General features: G+C 65.1%; 1 protein-coding gene across 1 annotated transcript; it reads left to right on the forward strand.

Moving 5' to 3' along the window:
- Positions 1-16,779, forward strand: GMPS (guanine monophosphate synthase). Its single transcript, XM_055126780.1, has 15 exons — positions 1-191; positions 4,710-4,891; positions 7,691-7,805; positions 9,012-9,109; positions 9,853-9,956; positions 11,010-11,203; positions 11,297-11,462; positions 11,686-11,837; positions 12,153-12,326; positions 13,113-13,218; positions 14,030-14,145; positions 14,749-14,990; positions 15,777-15,907; positions 16,110-16,282; positions 16,658-16,779. Exons 1-15 carry the CDS (start codon positions 165-167, stop codon positions 16,757-16,759), a joined length of 2,082 nt encoding a protein of 693 aa, XP_054982755.1. The 5' UTR covers positions 1-164; the 3' UTR covers positions 16,760-16,779.
- Positions 16,780-17,428: the final 649 nt, after the last annotated feature.

Here is a 17,428-nt window from a genome sequence, read left to right on the forward strand (position 1 = left end):
GCGGCGCAGCGCGGGGATCGCGGAGCGGCGGCCCGTCCCGCGGGCGCTGGCCCCGCCCCGCGGCGGCCGGGGCGGAAGCGGGAGGCGGGGTCGCGGCGCGCGCCGAGTCTTCCTCCCGCGCGGCTGCTCTCGGTGTCGCGGCGGCCCGCGGCGCAGTCTGCCCCATGGCGCTGTGCAACGGAGACTCCAAGGTCAGTGCGCACCGCCCCGGGCGCGCGGAGGCCGCGGGGCCGCGTAGGGCCCTCGGGCGGGAGCGTGCCCGGACGGCCGGGTGGGCCGCGGAGACCCGGACCCCGCGCCGGCCCGCACGTGGCTGCGGCTGGTAGGCCGTTTGTGGGGCCCGCCTGGCCCCGGGCCGCACCTGTGCGCCCTCGCGTGTGTGTGTGTTTGTGTGCGCAGAGCGGGGGTGCACCTGTGTGTGTGTGTGTGTGTGCGCGCGGGGCCGGGGGCGCACCTGTGTGTGTGTGGGGGGGGTGTGTGCGCGCGGGGCCGGTGGCGCACCTGTGAGTGTGTGTGTGTGTGTGTGTGTGTGTGTGTGTGCTCGCCCGCGGGGCCGGGGGCGCACCTGCGTGTGTGTGTGCGCGGGAGCGGGAAGGTGCACGTGTGCGTGGGGGGCGTGTGCGTGGGCCCCCGCAGGAAACCGCTGGGTGGAGGTGCCTGGACTTAGGGCAGGCTGCCGGAGGCCTGGAGGAGACGGTTCCGACCCAGTCGTGCGAGGGTCTGAGCAGGGGCCCGGGTTCACTCAGAGACACGCTTTCCTGGCCGGCAGCTCAGGTTTGGGTTCGGCTGGTTCCGTAAACGGGAGATTCTCCCTCCGTTCGAAGGACTCACCTGCTCGTCCCTGTTGGTTTGGGCAGCGCTCAGGTACCAGCAGTGGACCCGGGTGGGCTTTATGGAGGCGAGTGCGTGCCCCACTCAGCTATCTCTTTGGCCTGTAATCAGCCTATCACATCCCTCCAGGTTTTAGGAGAATTGGGGCTGGAGGGCGTTTGCCTTGCACGCCGCCGACCTGGGTTTGATTCCCAGCATCCCATAGGGTCCCCCGAGCACTGCCAGGAGTAACCCCTGAGCATCATCTAGTGTGACCCAAAAAGCCAAAAAAAACAAAAAAGTTTTAGAAGAATTAGCTTGATTTGGGGTGTGTGTGTTTTCACTTAATTGGATGAGAACTGGTCAGAAACATTCTCCACAGGAACCTCTCTGCTCTCTGCCCGTGTTCTCCCAGGAAGAGGTGTGGGTGTCTCTCCGTGATAAGGAGCCCTCCAAAAGGGCCGCAGCGATACTACAGCGGGAGGGTGCTGGCCTCTCACACAGCAAAGTGGGTGTGATCCCCACATCCCGTGTGGCCCCAAACAAGAAAAAGTGGGGGGCCTCCAGCGGGCAGTAGTACAGCGGGCGGGGCGCTTGCCTTGCACGTGACTCTATGGGTTCGATCAATCGCCCCCCCGGGTTCTCCAGGAGTGACCGCTGCCTGGGCACAGCCAGGAGGAGCCCTGAGTGCTAAATGTGGCCCCAAAACAAGAAGACACTTTGTAAGGAACGTGCAGGTGTGTGGCCAGCCAGGCCTGACCACCAGATGCTCCCCTCGCCCCACCCCCTGTAAAAGTCCGGCGGACGAGCAACTCTTTGGGGGAAGCGTGGGGCGTTTCCAGTGGGGAAAAGAGCGTGTCAGGGGGCCCTCGGGAGTGACTCGGGGTGTGCCCAGAGAGGTTGGTGCCAGGCTTTGTGGAGTCTGGTTCCAAGTGCTGCCTCCAGGCGGTTCTTTGGGACCGCGTGGTGCTGGGTATTGCTTTGGTGCTCCGGGGTCACACTGGCTCGGCCGTGTGCCCGGGAAGCGTGTTCTCTAGCCGCAGTGCTGACTGCATGCCGAGGGGTTCCTGCAGCGCTTTAACCCACCTCGACACTCTCGCCCCGCTTGCTTATTTGCTTTTGTGTATTTGTGTATGTTGCAGTCCTGGCATGAAACCCAGGACCTCACACATGGAAGGTTTGCCCTATGGAGTTAAATAAAATATTGAATTTATGTGTGGGGGGTGCCCTTTGGGTCACACCCAGGGTTACTCCTATCTCTGCACTCCGGAATTGCGCCTGACTGTGCTCGGGGATTCATATGGGAAGCTGGGATGGAACCTAGGTCGGCTGCATGCAAGGCACATGCCCTCCCCGCTGTCCTGTCGGTCTGACCCAGATGGTTGGCTTTATTAGCTTTATTTTCATAGTTCAATATTCAAGACAGATTCTTGGTTAAGGAGGCGATACTATGTTATTTGGTTAAGCGCTGCTGTGATTTTTTTCTTTTTGGGTCACCCCCGGTGATGCTCCGGGGTTACTCCTGACTCTGCACTCAGGAATTACTCCTGGTGGTGTTCGAGGAACCCTATGGGATGCTGGGGATCGAGCCCAGGTTGACCATATGCAAGGTAAACGACATCTTGCCTGCTGTCCTATCGCTCTTGCCGCTGGAATCTGTCTTTGTGCTACACCTGGCAGTGCTCAGGGGTTTCTCCTGACTCTGCACTCAGGAACTACTCTTGGCAGTGCTCGGGGACCATATGTAGTGCCAGAGATTGAACCCGGGGGCCTTCCAGAGGGGCTCCCGGCGTGTCTGAAGACCACTGTCCCACCTCCACCATTTGGCCCTAAATGGATCGTTTTTCGGTTTTTTGTTGTTGTTGTTGTTGTTTTTGCTTTTTGGGTCACACCCAACGATGCACAGGAGTTACTCCTGGCTTTGCACTCAGGAATTACCCCTGGCAGTGCTCTGGGGACCATATGGGATGCTGGGAATCGAACCCGAGCCGGCCACATGCAAGGCAAACGCCCTACCCGCTGTGCTATCACTCCAGCCCCTAGATGGATCGTTTTGGTGCCTGATACTTTGGGGGTTGAGGGGCCACAGCTGGCTGTGCTGGCATCATAAGGATGGTTCCTGGTGGGCTCTGGGTGGGAGGCGGGGGATCCCACGTGGTGCCGGGATGAACCCAGGGCCTATTTGCAGGGGTCAGTGGGGGTCTCTCCCCGCTCTGGTTTCAGGTCTGTCGTCTGTTCAGACCTCCAGCGTGGGCCTCACCAGGAGGATGGTTTTCATTATTTCTCTTTAGTCTCGGAGGGTTTGAAATCCCTCCCGCAACCCCACGTGACCTGGCTCGCCTTTAGTGGGTCAGCTCGGCCTCTGGAGTACTGTCATTCCTGTTGGTTGGGGCCGCGCCCAGCGGTGCTCCGAGACCCCCTGGGGCGGCGAGGCGGGTGCCGTGACCACTGGCCTGGCCCTGTGCTCCCTCGGGATCCCGAGCCTCGGGTGGGGAGTGGGGCGCCGCCGAGGCCTGGGCCAGGGACCCCGGGGGAGCCGCACATCTTCCCGCTTACCCAGAACCAGCAGGGTCTGTTGGGGGACAGTGCCCGCCGGAGCCTGTGGACGGCGGCCCCAGGGCTGCACCTAGGGGCCGGGTGGTGCTGGGTTCCGCCCTGGCGGTGCCTGTCCTGCTAATGCCAGGACTGGACACGGCCCCGGCTTGGGCCCGCACCCTGAGAGCTGAGCGTCACCTTGGAGCGCTGATGAGAACCCGCTTGTTTTCCGGGGTTCAGGGCCGGCAGTGGGAAGGCGTCAAACCGTGACATAGCCGCTTGCATCTGCCTTACGGCTCAGGGTGTCCGTTAGGGGTCTGGCCTGCCGGGGCGAGTCGCTGATTGTGGGGCCTGGGGCCTGCCAGTGGCTGGAGCACTGGGCACTGGGCACTGTGGGGGTGGCCCCAAGCCAAGCCACACACAGAACCTTTCTATCTGGGCGGGCGCTTTGCCTCCACAGTTGGTCTTGTTTTAGAGCCTCGCTCAGCGGTGCTCAGGGCTGACCCTGTTGGGGCCCAGTGCACCATATGGGATGCCAGGGATCGACCCCAGGTTGGCTGCATGCAAGGTGAGCGCCCTACCCGCAGTGCTTCCTCTCTGGCCCAGAGCTCAGTACTTTCCGTTTTTGGGCCAGAGAGGGGGGACGGGAGCACCGTTGGGCCTGCACCCAGCACAAGGCCAGCTTGGCTCAGTCTCTGGCCCCACACAGTCCCCCAAACAGGAGTGACCCCTGACCACTGCCTGGTGGGGCCCAGCTCCCCACCCCCTAGGGAGAAAGGCGACAGCGCAGGACTTGCTGTCAAGTGCCCTTGGGGCGGGGGTCGTGCACGCGTCCCGCCTTGGCTTGGTCCCAGCACAGGAAGGCCCCCGGAGCCGGCCAGCGATGGGCCCTGAGCACAGAGCTAGGAGTGAGCCCCGAGCCCTGCCGTGCGTGGCCAGGTCCTCACACACTCTCCCCCCCAGGTGACCCCTGACTCAGAATGAACCCAAGAGCGGGAGGGCTCGGCGCAGCCTCCCCGGCTGCCCACTAGGGTCTCGGGGGTCGCTGGTATCCAGCCCGAGCCGCTCTCTCGATGGCCAGCTGGCGGGCTTGCCCGTCGCTCCGCCCTCCTCAGGCCCCGTGCCGGTCTGCGCGTGTTGTGGGCCTACCCGTGTGTGCTCTCTGCGTGTGCGTGAGCGCGTTTACTTGTTCATGTGCGTGCCTCTTGCCTTCCGTGTGTGTGTGTGTGTGTGTGTGTGTGTGTGTGTGTGTGTGTGTGTGTGCCCCCTGCTCTGAAGCGGGCTGAGTGGTGGGTGGGTGGGTGGGCGGCTGGCAGCCCCTGTCCGATACGTGTGGGACCGCGTGTCGCCTCTTGTCCCTGCAGCTGGAGAACGCGGGTGGGGACCTCAAGGATGGCCGTCCGCACTACGAGGGTGCCGTGGTCATCCTGGACGCGGGCGCACAGTACGGCAAAGTCATTGACCGCCGGGTGCGGGAGCTGCTGGTGCGGTCAGAGATCTTCCCCCTGGAGACCCCCGCCTTCGCCATCAAGGAGCAGGGCTTCCGGTAGGCCGCGGGTCAGGGGTCACACTGGGTGGCCTGTCCTCCAGCGCTGGGGACAGCCAGCGCCACACGCCCAGCACGGGCCCCGTCAGCTCCGGCCCCTGCGGGGGACGAGGGTCTCCTGGGGCCCGGGCAGTTCCGGCCCTTCTGGCCTGCTGCTCCTGGCCCGCCCGGCCTCCCCTGCCGCCCAGCCCAGCCCCCGTTTCTCCCGGCCCGTCGCTATCTGCTTCCCGGTTGGAGCCGTGCTGGGGCCCCGTGGACAGTGGGCAGTGGGCAGTGGGCCGTGGCCGGCCTCTGGGCTCTAGGTGGGGCTTCCCATGCTGGGGGGCTCAGGAGCGGGAGGTGCCACACTGGCTTCTGACTCTGCACGGGCTCCAGAATCAGGTGGTCCCGCCTCAGCCCCCGCCTCGCCCTGAGCTGAGAGTCTGTTCGGGGGGGGGGGGGGGGGCATCTGCCTGGCACACTGCCACGGGCCACCTGCTGGCATGGCCTGTCTCGGGCCGCAGCACGGGGCCGGGGCCCTCTCTTGGGGGGACTCATTCTCCCTCGTGGCCTCAGATGGGGAACTGGCACATGGCCACGGGGAGGGCTGGGCACTGCTCCGTCCTGGGACCTGTTCTGGGACGAGCCAGAGGGGACCCTGACAGGCGCGGGCTCCGGGGTGTGCATGGTGTGTGTGTGTGTGTGTGTGTGTGTGTGTGCGTGCTGGGCTGAGTGGGTGTGGGACTGTATTGTGTACGTTGAGGTGTGAATGTGTGTGAGTGCTGCGGTGTGTACATGTGTGCACGCACTGCGGTGAATGTGTGTATGTGCTGAGTGTGTGTGTGCTGGGGTGTGTGCGCGCTTGCTACAGTGAGTGTGTGTGTGCTAGGGTGAGTTTGCATGCTGAGGTGAGTGTAAATGTGTATGCTGTGGTGTGAGAGCTGTGGTGAGTGTGTGAGTGCGTGCTGGGCTGACTGCTATGGTGAGTGTGTGCTGGACTGAGTATGAGAGTGTGGGCTGGGCTGACTGTGTATGTGCTGGGCTGAGTGTGAGTGTGTGCTGGGCTGAGTGTGTGAGTGTGGACTGGGCTGAGTGTGTGTGTGCTGGGCTAAGTGTGAGTGTGTGCTGGGCTGAGTGTGTGTGTGCTGGGCTGAGTGTGAGTGTGTGCTGGGCTGAGTGTGTGAGTGGACTGGGCTGAGTGTGTGTGTGCTGGGCTAAGTGTGAGTGTGTGCTGGGCTGAGTGAGTGTGTGCTGGGCTGAGTGTATGTGTGCTGGGCTGAGTGTGAGTGTGTGCTGGGCTGAGTGTGAGTGGACTGGGCTGAGTGTGTGTGTGCTGGGCTGAGTGTGAGTGTGTGCTGGGCTGAGTGTGTGAGTGGACTGGGCTGAGTGTGTGTGTGCTGGGCTGAGTGTGAGTGTGTGCTGGGCTGAGTGTGTGAGTGTGGACTGGGCTGAGTGTGTGTGTGCTGGGCTGAGTGTGTCTGAGTGTGCTGGGCTGACTGTGAGTGTGTGCTGGGCTGAGTGTCTGAGTGTATGCTGGGCTGACTGAGTGTGTACTGGGCTGAGTGTGTGTCTGAGTGTGTGCTGGGCTGACTGAGTGTGTGCTGGGCTGAGAGTGTGTCTGAGTGTGTGCTGGGCTGAGTGTGTCTGAGTGTGTGCTGGGCTGAGTGTGTCTGAGTGTGCTGGGCTGACTGTGAGTGTGTGCTGGGCTGAGTGTCTGAGTGTATGCTGGGCTGACTGAGTGTGTACTGGGCTGAGTGTGTGTCTGAGTGTGTGCTGGGCTGACTGAGTGTGTGCTGGGCTGAGAGTGTGTCTGAGTGTGTGCTGGGCTGAGTGTGTCTGAGTGTGTGCTGGGCTGACTGTGAGTGTGTACTGGGCTGAGTGTGTGTCCGAGTGTGTGCTGGGCTGACTGAGTGTGAGTGTGTACTGGGCTGAGTGTGTGTGCGCTCAGTGTTGGGAACAGCACGTGTGATTTTTCTTTTTCCTTTTGGGGCCGCAGTGCTCAGGGCTTACTCCTGGCTCTGTGCTCAGGAATCACTCCTGGCTGCCCGGGATGGACCTGGGTCCGCCCTGTGGGAGGAAGCATCCAGCTGCCGTGCAGCTGCTCTGGGCCTGATCACCTTCTCCCCAGTGTTACCCTGCGTGTCCAGTTGTGTCCAGCATGTGTACATTCCATGGGGCACCTTGGTTTCAGTTGGATTTCAGGGTGGTGAGTGGGTGTGAGGGCACAGCTCCCCAGGGCGGCCGGAGCCAGTGCCCAGCAGGGGTCAGCTCCCCAGAGCAGTTGGGTCTAGTGCCCAGCGGGGGTCAGCTCCCCAGGGTGGCTGGGGCCAGTGCCCAGCCGGGATCAGCTCCCCAGGGTGGCCGAAGTCAGTGCCCAGCGGGGGTCAGCTCCCCAGGGCGGCCGGGGTCACTGCCCAGCGGGGGTCAGCTCCCCAGGGCGGCTGGGGCCAGTGCCCAGCGGGGGTCAGCTCCCCAGGGCGGCTGGGGCCAGTGCCCAGCCGGGATCAGCTCCCCAGGGCGGCCGGGGCCAGTGCCCAGCGGGGGTCAGCTCCCCAGGGCGGCCGGGGCCAGTGCCCAGCGGGGGTCAGCTCCCCAGGGCAGCTGGGGCCAGTGCCCAGCGGGGGTCAGCTCCCCAGGGCAGCTGGGGCCAGTGCCCAGCCGGGATCAGCTCCCCAGGGCGGCCGGGGCCAGTGCCCAGCGGGCCTGCTGAGGGCGCTCAGGGCAGAGTTCCCTGGGGGTGGGCAGTGAGGAAACCCTCCCCTCCGCTCCCCGTGCTGACACCCCCCAGCGTCCGCCCGTGACCCCGGCCCCTTCCCACAGCGCCATCATCATCTCGGGGGGCCCCAACTCCGTGTACGCCGAGGACGCGCCCTGGTTCGACCCGGCCATCTTCACCATCGGCAAGCCCGTGCTGGGCATCTGCTACGGCATGCAGGTACGTGGGCGCCCCAGATCCTCGCAGGCCCTGGTCACTGGGCTCTGGGCTGGGGCAGCGCCGTCCTTCCCGAGCCCCGCCTGGGTGTCTGTCCTCTGTCTGTCCACGCAGCCTGTTCCCGGAGCTGGTTGCGGTGCTGAGTCTCGGCTTCCCTGCCGGGGTCTCCCCGGCTCTCTATCCCTCGGCGAGCACCGCAGTGCTGCCCGCTCTGTCCCCAGCCCGGGCTCCTGCAGGCCCTGGATGCCGCTTGTGTCCTGCCCCGTGTGGCTTTCCCGCGAGTTTGGGGTCCCATGTGTCGCGGTTGGTGGCTCCGTGGCAGCCGCGGACACAGGCTGGGGCTCTGCAGGCGTCCTGAGCCCCTGCCACTGCCTGTGCCGCTCTAGTCGGGGGCCCTCACTGCCCGTGTCTGGGCCCCACAGTGACCCCGGGCTCCTGCGACGCTGAGTGTCTCCTTGGGAGCTGCAGGGCCACCCAGGGCGCTGGGCTTGGCCGGGAGCCGGGCCTCCAGCTTCGGGCCAGGCTGCCGGCCGGGGCACCCTGAGTCTGCTGCTGTCTTGCTTGCCCTGGGGTCTGGGCTCCAGCCCGCAGGCGCTTCCCGCTGGGCTCCGCTCGGCGGGGACAGTTCCAGGTGGTCGGACAGGTCTCTGTGGGGTCTCGTGGGCTCTGCGTGCCTCAGTGGTTGGGGCTTCCAGGCCCGGCTGACGGCGCCCCTCACGGAGCTGCAGGCTGCCGTGGGCTGGGGGACTCGGCCTGGGGCTGCTGGGGCGCCACCATCGGTGCAAACTGGACACCGTGAGGCTGGCTAGAGTCTCTGGGGCTCGAGCCGGCAGGGTTGGAATCGCCTGGCGTGCCTCAGCCTCGTGTCCACGCGTGCCTCAGCTCCGTGTCCAACGTGCCTCAGCTCCGTGTCCAACGTGCCTCAGCTCTGTGTCCACGTGTGGCCTCAGCAGGCTTGCAGCCTTCCCCGGCCAGCTGGGCGGCACCGCCTGCCTCTGACCACAGCCCGTGTCCCCGTCTGCTCAGCTTCCACCAGGGGCCTCGCTCTCGAGAGTGACGGGCGGGAGGTTTGCTTGGAGTGCGGGACGGACCCAGGCAGCCCTGGCCACCCTGGTGGTCAGCGGGCACCCGCCTCGCGGTGTCACCTGCTTCTTCCCGGCAAGCCCGGGGTGGCGCTGCCCGGGGAACTCACGGCCCCTCTCCGGACAGATGATGAACAAGGTGTTCGGGGGCACCGTGGACAGGAAGAGCGTGCGCGAGGACGGCGTCTTCAGCATCTCCGTGGACAGCACCTGCTCCCTCTTCAGGTACTGGCCGTCCTCTGGGGTGGCACACAGGTCGCCTCAGTGCAGCCGACCCAGTTCTGACCCCTGAGCACAGAGCCAGGGGCCGGCTCGCCATGTGGCCCCAACACCAAAAGCACAAGGAAAGAAAACAGCCTCTTGGAGTCACCTGTTTTGAGAACTTTGAAGAGGCCACAGCCGGGGTCCTGGGGCCACATGCCAGCCCCAGGAGCTCCCCTGGGCCGTGTCTTGCCCACGCACCCCGGTGTCCTTGGCACTTCGGTTGTTGCTACTTGGGGGCTGTCCCTGGCGGTGCTAAGGAGTGCGCCTGGTCTGTGCTCGGGACTGGCTCCAAGTGTCCTCCGTGCTCCTGGGAGTCCGGGGGGCCACGCCAGGCTGTGCTCAGGACTGACTCCGGCTCTGCACTCAGGGACCCCTCCTGGTGGGCTCAGGGGACCCGGTTTCCTTTTGAGATTAATTCCTCTAGGGTCCATCATGGCTGGAACCGTGTTGCACCATGATGTGAGTTTGGTTTCTTGTCTCCACTGCAGCCGGTGGTGTTTCTGCCACAAGACACGCCTGCCTCTAGGGGCGTCGGTTCTGAGCACCCTGGTCCAGCCATGGCAGTGCAAGAACAGGACCCAGCAGTGCTCACGGCCCCACGCACGCGCGCGCACACACCCACCCACCTCTGCTCGGGCCAGCCCGGGCAGCCCCTTGTCCGTGTCTGGGCTGTGGTGACGTGCGGCTCTGTCTCTGCCGCCTAGGGGCCTGCAGAAGGAGGAGATTGTGCTGCTCACTCACGGGGACAGCGTGGACAAGGTCGCCGACGGGTTCAAGGTTGTCGCCCGGTCCGGGAACATCGTGGCAGGTGAGGACTCCGGACTGGCGGATTTTATCCTGCAGCCCTGAGCGGCCCGGGGAGGGCGCTGCTGTGCAGAGGCTCCCCTGCCCTCTGACGGTCTCTCAGGGGCCGGGTCCGAGCGCCCCCCTCTCCCGGGAAGGCATCCGGCCTGCTCCAGCCGTTTCCTTCCCCACTGTGCGTGGCGGCTGGTTCTCGGGAGCTCGAGGGCTGGAGGCGAGTGCGGGCACAGGCTCCCGTGGGAAACAGGCGCTCGCGGGTCCCTCCGGAAGTGGGTGGCGGCAGCCAGTGGGTGTGGCCACTATGGCCCGTTGGAACATGTGCTGGAGGTGGACACGTGTAGGCGCATGTCTCGGATACGTACACAGGCTGTACGTGTAGACCTGCGTGTACAGACGGAAGCCTGTGTCTGGTGCCTGTAGGTGGAGGCCTGTCGTGCATACAGGGGGTGGAGGTGTGTGTGCTGTGTATATGGGGAGTCTTGTGCGTGCGGACACGTGTCGTCTGTATGTTGGAGGCATGTGTCTTGTGTGCCCAGAAGGTGTCTGGTGTACATGTGGAGCTGTATGTCTCATGTACAGGTGGAGGAGTGTCTCGTGTGTACAGGTGTAAGTGTGTCTCGTATAGATGAAGGCATGTGTCTTGTGTGTACAGATAGAGGCACGTCTTATGTATACAGGTGGAGGCATGTCTCATGTACAAGTGGAGGCGTGTGTCTCGTGTGTACAGATGGAGGCATGTCTCGTGTACAGATGGAGGCATGTCTGTTGTGTACAGATGGAGGTGTGTCTCTTGTGTGCAGATGGAGGTGTGTCTCGTGTACAGGTGCAGGTGTGTGTCTCGTGTATGCAGATGGAGGCATGTGTCTCGTGTACAGGTAGAGCTACATGTCTCATACTCCCGTGGCAGCATGTCTCGGCTCCCCAGAACACTCTGTCCAGTGCTGGGCACGCGTGTCTGGGCCGGGCTGGCCTGCTGTGTTGCTGTGCACACGCAGAGCACGCTGGTGAGCGGGGAAGAGAGCGGGCTCTTGCGGCTCTGAGCCATTCCCCTCCCCCCCAGGCATTGCCAGTGAGTCCAAGAAGCTGTTCGGGGTGCAGTTCCACCCTGAGGTGGGCCTCACGGAGAACGGGAAGGCGATCCTGAAGAACTTCCTCTACGACATCGCCGGCTGCAGCGGCACCTTCACCGTGCAGCGCCGCGAGCTTGAGTGTATCCGAGAGATCCAGGAGCAGGCGGGCACCTCCAAAGTGCTGGTGAGCCCCGGCGGGCACTGCCAGGGGCGGGTGAGCCTGGGGGGGGCGGGGCCGGGCGCAGCGCGGGCGGGGCTCAGGCTGCGTCTGGCGCAGGTGCTGCTCAGCGGCGGTGTGGACTCGACCGTGTGCACGGCGCTGCTGCACCGCGCCCTGAGCCGCGAGCAGGTGCTGGCCGTGCACATCGACAACGGCTTCATGCGGAAGCGCGAGAGCCAGTCCGTGGAGGAGGCCCTGAGGAAGCTGGGCATCCAGGTCAAAGGTACCGGCTCCGCCTCTCCCGCCCTGCGCTCGGGTCCCTGCGTGTCAGGAGTGCTGGGCGGGGGACCCTGTGCTCCGGGGGCAGTCCCGGTCGAGGCATGGCCCTCGGGGGCTCCGAATTCCGAGGGTCTCCGCTCTGCAGCAGCCCGGGTTGGAGGGAGGACGGGGTGGGGCAAGGCCCCTCTCGTCTGGCCGCCCTGTGACTGCGCCGGCTGCTCTTCCAGTCATCAACGCAGCTCACTCTTTCTACAACGGCACGACCACTTTGCCCATCTCCGACGAGGATAGAACCCCCCGGAAGAGGATCAGCAAGACCTTGAACATGACCACGAGTCCCGAGGAGAAACGGAAGATCATCGGGGACACGTTTGTTAAGGTGCCTCTTCCTCTTTTGGGGTGCCAGGCACTTCTAGTGCTGTCTGGGTCCGAGTTTCCTTTCAGTACCCTGGGGTTATGTGTTAGCTGTCTCTACCTCACGTGGGCAGCCCTCCCGTGGACTCCCAGAGGGCGTCCCCCACACCTTCCGTGGGCATATGTAAAGCATCTCCATCCCTCCCGTGGCCGTGTGCAGAGCTCCTTCCCCCACAGCTTCCGTGGGCGACCCTGGGTCAGTGACGGGGCTGATGGGTGTTGCTTCTGGTCTGAGTGACCCTGCCGTGAGCAGGCGCGTTTGCCCTCCTGCCCCTTCTAGATCGCCAACGAGGTCATTGGGGAGATGAACCTGAAGCCCGAGGAGGTGTTCCTGGCCCAGGGCACCCTGCGGCCGGACCTCATCGAGAGCGCGTCCCTCATCGCCAGCGGCAAGGCCGAGCTCATCAAGACACACCACAACGACACGGAGCTGATCCGGAAGCTGCGGGAGGAGGTGAGCGAGCACTGGGCTCCCCCGGGCTGGACCCCCAGGTCAGTCGTGCCGCACGGGTGCTGCAGGAGACCCCTCGCTGCCGTCGGGGTTCAGGCAGGGCGGTGGGGCTGAGGGATCCCGTGGAATTCGTGTCTGGTTTGGGGGTCTCGCGGTTGCCCGGTCACCACTGTCCCCTGACCATGCTGGAACACCGTCAGCCCACGCTGCCGAGGTCGTGTCCTAGTGCTCAGGAGCGGGCTGCTGGGGCACCGTGGCCCCCGCTTGTTCGCTCAGCCCGGGCACGGCATCTCGAGCTCGGCCTCGTTGGCAGCACACAGGGCTCTTTGCCGGAGCCTGCTGGTCGCTGGCAGGCCTTTGGGGAGACACTTAGCCCTGCTCGGGGGTCGCCCTGGGGAGCCGTGGGGCGGGTTGGTTGGTGGCCACACCCAGCGATGATCAGGGCTGACTCCGCCTCTGCACCCGGGGATCACTCCTGGCAGGGCCAGGGACCTGATGGGGTGCCAGGAATTGAACCCAGGTCGGCTGCGTAGGCAAGCACCCTCCCCGAGGTGCTGTTGCTCCAGGCCCCCAAAAACTGCAGTTTCGAGCACCAGCTCCATCTTGCTGTTCGCTGTTCTCGTGAGAGCCGAGTCGGCAGAGGGCAGCAACGCCCGACGTGGCGCTCACGGCGTTTGCTCGGGAGTGGGGGAGGCCAGTGCGGTCGGTTTCAGGGCTGGATTCTAAGTGCTCCGGCTGCCGTGCCGTCTGGGGTACTAACCTGCGTTTGCCGGCCTTTTCCCCTCCCAGGGGAAAGTGATAGAACCCTTGAAGGATTTCCACAAAGACGAAGTCAGAATTTTGGGCCGCGAGCTCGGCCTCCCAGAGGAGCTGGTTTCCAGGCATCCCTTCCCAGGTACGGGCGGGCGGGGGCGGCCCTGGGCTGGCGGCTCCCAGGGAGTCACTGCGAGTGTGGCAGCGTCTTGACGTGCTCGGAGGGTTCTCGGGTCAGCTTGCGCCTCTGCGCTGTCCCGGCAGACACGCCTCCTGCGTGCCGGGTGCCCCGGTTGGCCCACGGGCAGCAGCCCCAGAGACTCGATGTTGGGGGAATCATACCCGGGCCCACATCCCCCCAGGGAGCTGGAGTGGCAGACGGGAAGGGCGCCTGCCTTGCACATAGCCGGCCAGGTTTGATCCCGGCACCCCGGGTGCCCCCAGCCTGCCCAGAGTGAACTCTGAGCACAGAATCAGGAGTGAGCATGAGCACCGCTGGGCGCAGCCCCCAGACCAAGGAGGATGACCCCCACCAAAGCCTGCTCCAGGCGCCTCGGCCTTCCTGGGGGCGTCTGGGGAGGTGGGGCCACTCCGGCGGTGCTCAGGGCCAGGTGCCAGCAGAGGAGGGTCGGGTCAGTGCTGTAGACAGCGCAGGGACGCGTGCTGCTGCCCGGCCCACGGGCCTGGCCACTGCGGGCTGGGAGTGCCGACACAGATGACAAGAGGGGCCGGGGTCATTGCCGTGTTTGAGATGAACAGGCCGGGCTCAGCGTCCGGGCGGCAGCGTCCTGTGGCCAGCTGAGCCCACCCGGGGCACAGGCAGGATCTGAAGGCCATGGTCCGTCCCATCTCGGCGGGAGAAAACTCGAGAGGCGCCAGGCCCTGGTGGGGGAGGGACTCAGTCCCGGGCGAGGTTCCGGCGTGTGCTGAGGCCTGTGTCTCCTTCCTCCCAGGTCCCGGGCTGGCCATCAGAGTGATATGTGCAGAGGAGCCTTACATCTGTAAGGACTTCCCCGAGACCAACAACATTCTGAAAATAGTAGCTGATTTTTCTGCAAGTGTTAAAAAGGTATCGATTCAGTGAAACGTGTCCCCAAAAGGAGTTTCATTTAGCATACTTTGGGCCATGCCTGGCAGTGCTTTGGGTGCACTCCTGGCTCCGTGCTCAGGGATCCATATCAGGTGCCGGGGATGGGACCCAGGTTAGCCTTGTGCAAGGCACACACCCTCCCCTCCGCCTGCCGCTCTAGCTGCTGGCCCGCTCTCGCGGTGCCGGCGTGTGGCCGTGCCCTGACCCGCTCACGGTGCCGGCGTGTGGCCATGCCCTGACCCAGTCGCGAGGTGCCGGCGTGTGGCCGTGCCCTGACCCGCTTGCGCGGTGCCAGCGTGTGGCCGTGCCCTGACCCGCTCGAGGTGCCGGCGTGTGGCCGTGCCCTGACCCGCTTGCGGTGCCGGCGTGTGGCCGTGGCCTGGCCCAATCGCGCGGTGCCGGCATGTGGTCATGCCCTGACCCGCTCGCGCAGTGCCGGCGTGTGGCCATGCCCTGGCCCGCTCTCGGTGCCAGCGTGTGGCCGTGGCCTGGCCCAATCGCCTGGTGCCGGCATGTGGCCGTGCCCTGACCCGCTCGCGGTGCCGGCGCGTGGCTGGGCCGGCTGACCGCGCTTCCCCGCAGCCGCACACGCTGCTGCAGAGGGTGAAGGCCTGCACCAGCGAGGAGGACCAGGAGAAGCTGATGCACATCACCAGCCTGCACACGCTCAGCGCCTTCCTGCTGCCCATCAAGACCGTGGGCGTGCAGGGCGACTGCCGCTCCTACAGCTACGTGTGCGGGATCTCCAGTAGGGACACGCCTGACTGGGAGTCGCTGCTCTTCCTGGCCAGGCTCATCCCGCGCATGTGCCACAACATCAACAGGTGTGTGTGTGTGTGTGAGAGAGCGTCATGAGTGTGCGGAGTGTGTGTGAGTGTGTGTGTATGAATGTAGTGAGTGTGGAGTGTGTGTGTGTGAGTGTGGAGTGTGTGTGTATGAGAGCACAATGAGTGTGTGGAGTGTGTGAGCATGAGAATGTAGTGAGTGTGGAGTGTCTGTGTGAGTGAGTGTGGAGTGTGTATGAGAGCACAATGAGTGTGTGGAGTGTGTGTGTGTGTATGAGTGTAGTGAGTGTGGAGTGTGTGTGTATGAGCGCAATGAGTGTGTGGAGTGTGTGAGCATGAGAGTGTAGTTAGTGTGTGGAGTGTCAGTGTGTGTGAGTGCTGTGTGTCCATCTCCCCATCGTCCCTTCCCTGCCTCTCCCCTCCAGACCCTGCCTCTCAGTGGTGCACCTGCGGGTGGGGCATGAGGGCTGCCCCCTCCCGCACTCTGCCTGTGGGAGAGGCCTGAGTGGGAACAATCTTGTTTCCTTTCTCTGGTCTTTGGGTCACACCCGGGGGTTGGGGTGCAGGGTATCGAACCCGGGTCAGCTGTGTGCAAGGCAAGTGCCCTGCTGCTGTGCTGTCTGTGCACAGATGGGAGGTCTGGCTCTGACCCCAGGACCTTTGTGAGAACCAGGACAGGCAGCGGGGGGGGGGCTCACGGGCGGAGCTCAGGCCTGCCCTGGGGTCCGTGCCGTGTGACCCAGAGCAGCTGCTGCCTATCACCTGGCGGGCCGGCGTCCCCGGAGCCATGCCAGGCCGGGGGTCCCTCACACTCGCCTCCTCTAGGGTGGTCTACGTCTTCGGGCCCCTGGTGAAGGAGCCCCCGAGCGACGTCACCCCCACCTTCCTGACCACGGGCGTGCTCAGCACCCTGCGCCAGGCCGACTTCGAGGCCCACACCATCCTCCGGGAGTCCGGTACGTGGCCTCGTCTCCGCTCTTGGCCCCGGGGCCGGGCTCACCTGCCTGCCTTTGAGAGCCTCTCGCGGGTTTCCTGGGTGGCCTGTGACCCCCAGCGCTGACCTCACACGCGGCACGGCACCCTGGTGTGGGCGGCTCTGGGGTCCGGGTGCCCACGTGTGCGGGGCCGTGGGCCACCCAGCGCCTCCTGCCCCCGCAGGCTACGCCGGGAAGGTCAGCCAGATGCCGGTGATCCTGACCCCGCTGCACTTTGACCGGGACCCCCTGCAGAAGCAGCCATCCTGCCAGAGGTCCGTGGTCATCCGCACGTTCATCACCAGCGACTTCATGACCGGGGTCCCCGCCACCCCCGGCAGCGAGATCCCCGTGGAGGCAAGAGACCAGCGTCCTCTCGGGGGAGGGGGGGGCAGGGGGGCATCCCCACACCCTCACTGGTCGGGGGACCAAGGGACCCATGTCCACTTGGAGGGCGGTGGGGGGTCCCCACACCCGTCACTGTCGGGGAGCGGGCCCTCTGCCTCATCTGACTCCCCTGCCCCCATGCGTCCCTAACATCTGCTGCTGCTGCGGGGGGGGGGGGGGGTGTCTCAGCCCCGCCTCGGCCTCGGGCTCAGGAAGGAGCCGGTGACGGTCCCGGGGACACGCACAGCCCCCGTGAGGTCGGGCTGGTGCCAGTGACCTGCATGTCCATCCCTGGGTCTGGGCATTCGGGCCGGTGTCGCCCTGCTGACAGCTCGTGTCCCGCAGGTGGTGCTGAAGATGGTGGCCGAGATCAAGAAGATCCCCGGCATCTCCCGGGTCATGTACGACCTCACCTCCAAGCCCCCCGGCACCACCGAGTGGGAGTAATAAAGCCCTGTCTGCCCGCACTCGTGCCTCCGTCCCGCCGTCCGGCCGTGGGCAGGGGACAGACGGACGGGCGGACGGACAGCGGCCTGCCTGCCCGGGCCCCTCGTCCCGGCCGTGTCTGAAGAGCCCTCCAGGTCCCGAGCAGAGTGTCCGGACGCGGCCTTCTGCCAGCCGTGCTGGGCGGCGGTTGGCCACAGGCCAGCTTTGTGTCCAGGCCCTGGCGGTTGACGGGTTTCTGTGCTTCCCTCGTCCTGCTTCGGGTCCTGCGCCCGGTGGGGAGGTTGGCGGTTTGATGGGCTGGAGGCGCGGTGGCCAGGGCATGGCCGGGCGGTGGCCGCGCGCACAGTGGTCAGGCTCGTGCATCCTGCAGTGATGACCCGGGCTTGACTCCCGGCATTCGTGGGCCCCTGAGGCCCCGGCAGCCCCACTTCCTCAGACCCTGCAGAACCGAGACGGTCAAACCCGACCGCATGGCCTCTGGGTTCCAGCTTCCTGCTGTCCACTGGGCACTGGCTGGGGCAGGCGGCTCCATGTCCATCTGGCACATGTGCCACGTCCAGGGCGGAAACCCTTGACCACGTGCCCGTGTGTCTGGCACCCATGAAACAGGGCCTCCTAGCTGCCCGCCTTGAGGGTCCGTAAAGGTGGGGGGGGGGCGTGTCCCAACCC

Source organism: Sorex araneus, chromosome 2 (assembly GCF_027595985.1).
Source record: "Sorex araneus isolate mSorAra2 chromosome 2, mSorAra2.pri, whole genome shotgun sequence".
Classification (NCBI taxonomy): Eukaryota; Metazoa; Chordata; class Mammalia; order Eulipotyphla; family Soricidae; genus Sorex; species Sorex araneus.

What these genes read in the sequence shown, in the direction of transcription:
- GMPS (XM_055126780.1), top strand. Translation starts at nt 165, where the DNA reads ATGGCGCTGTGCAACGGAGACTCCAAG. An exon ending in AGCACCTGCTCCCTCTTCAG is followed by an intron (nt 9,110 to 9,852) that starts GTACTGGCCGTC and finishes TCTGCCGCCTAG; the next exon opens with GGGCCTGCAGAAGGAGGAGA. An exon ending in GCAGCGAGATCCCCGTGGAG is followed by an intron (nt 16,283 to 16,657) that starts GCAAGAGACCAG and finishes CGTGTCCCGCAG; the next exon opens with GTGGTGCTGAAGATGGTGGC.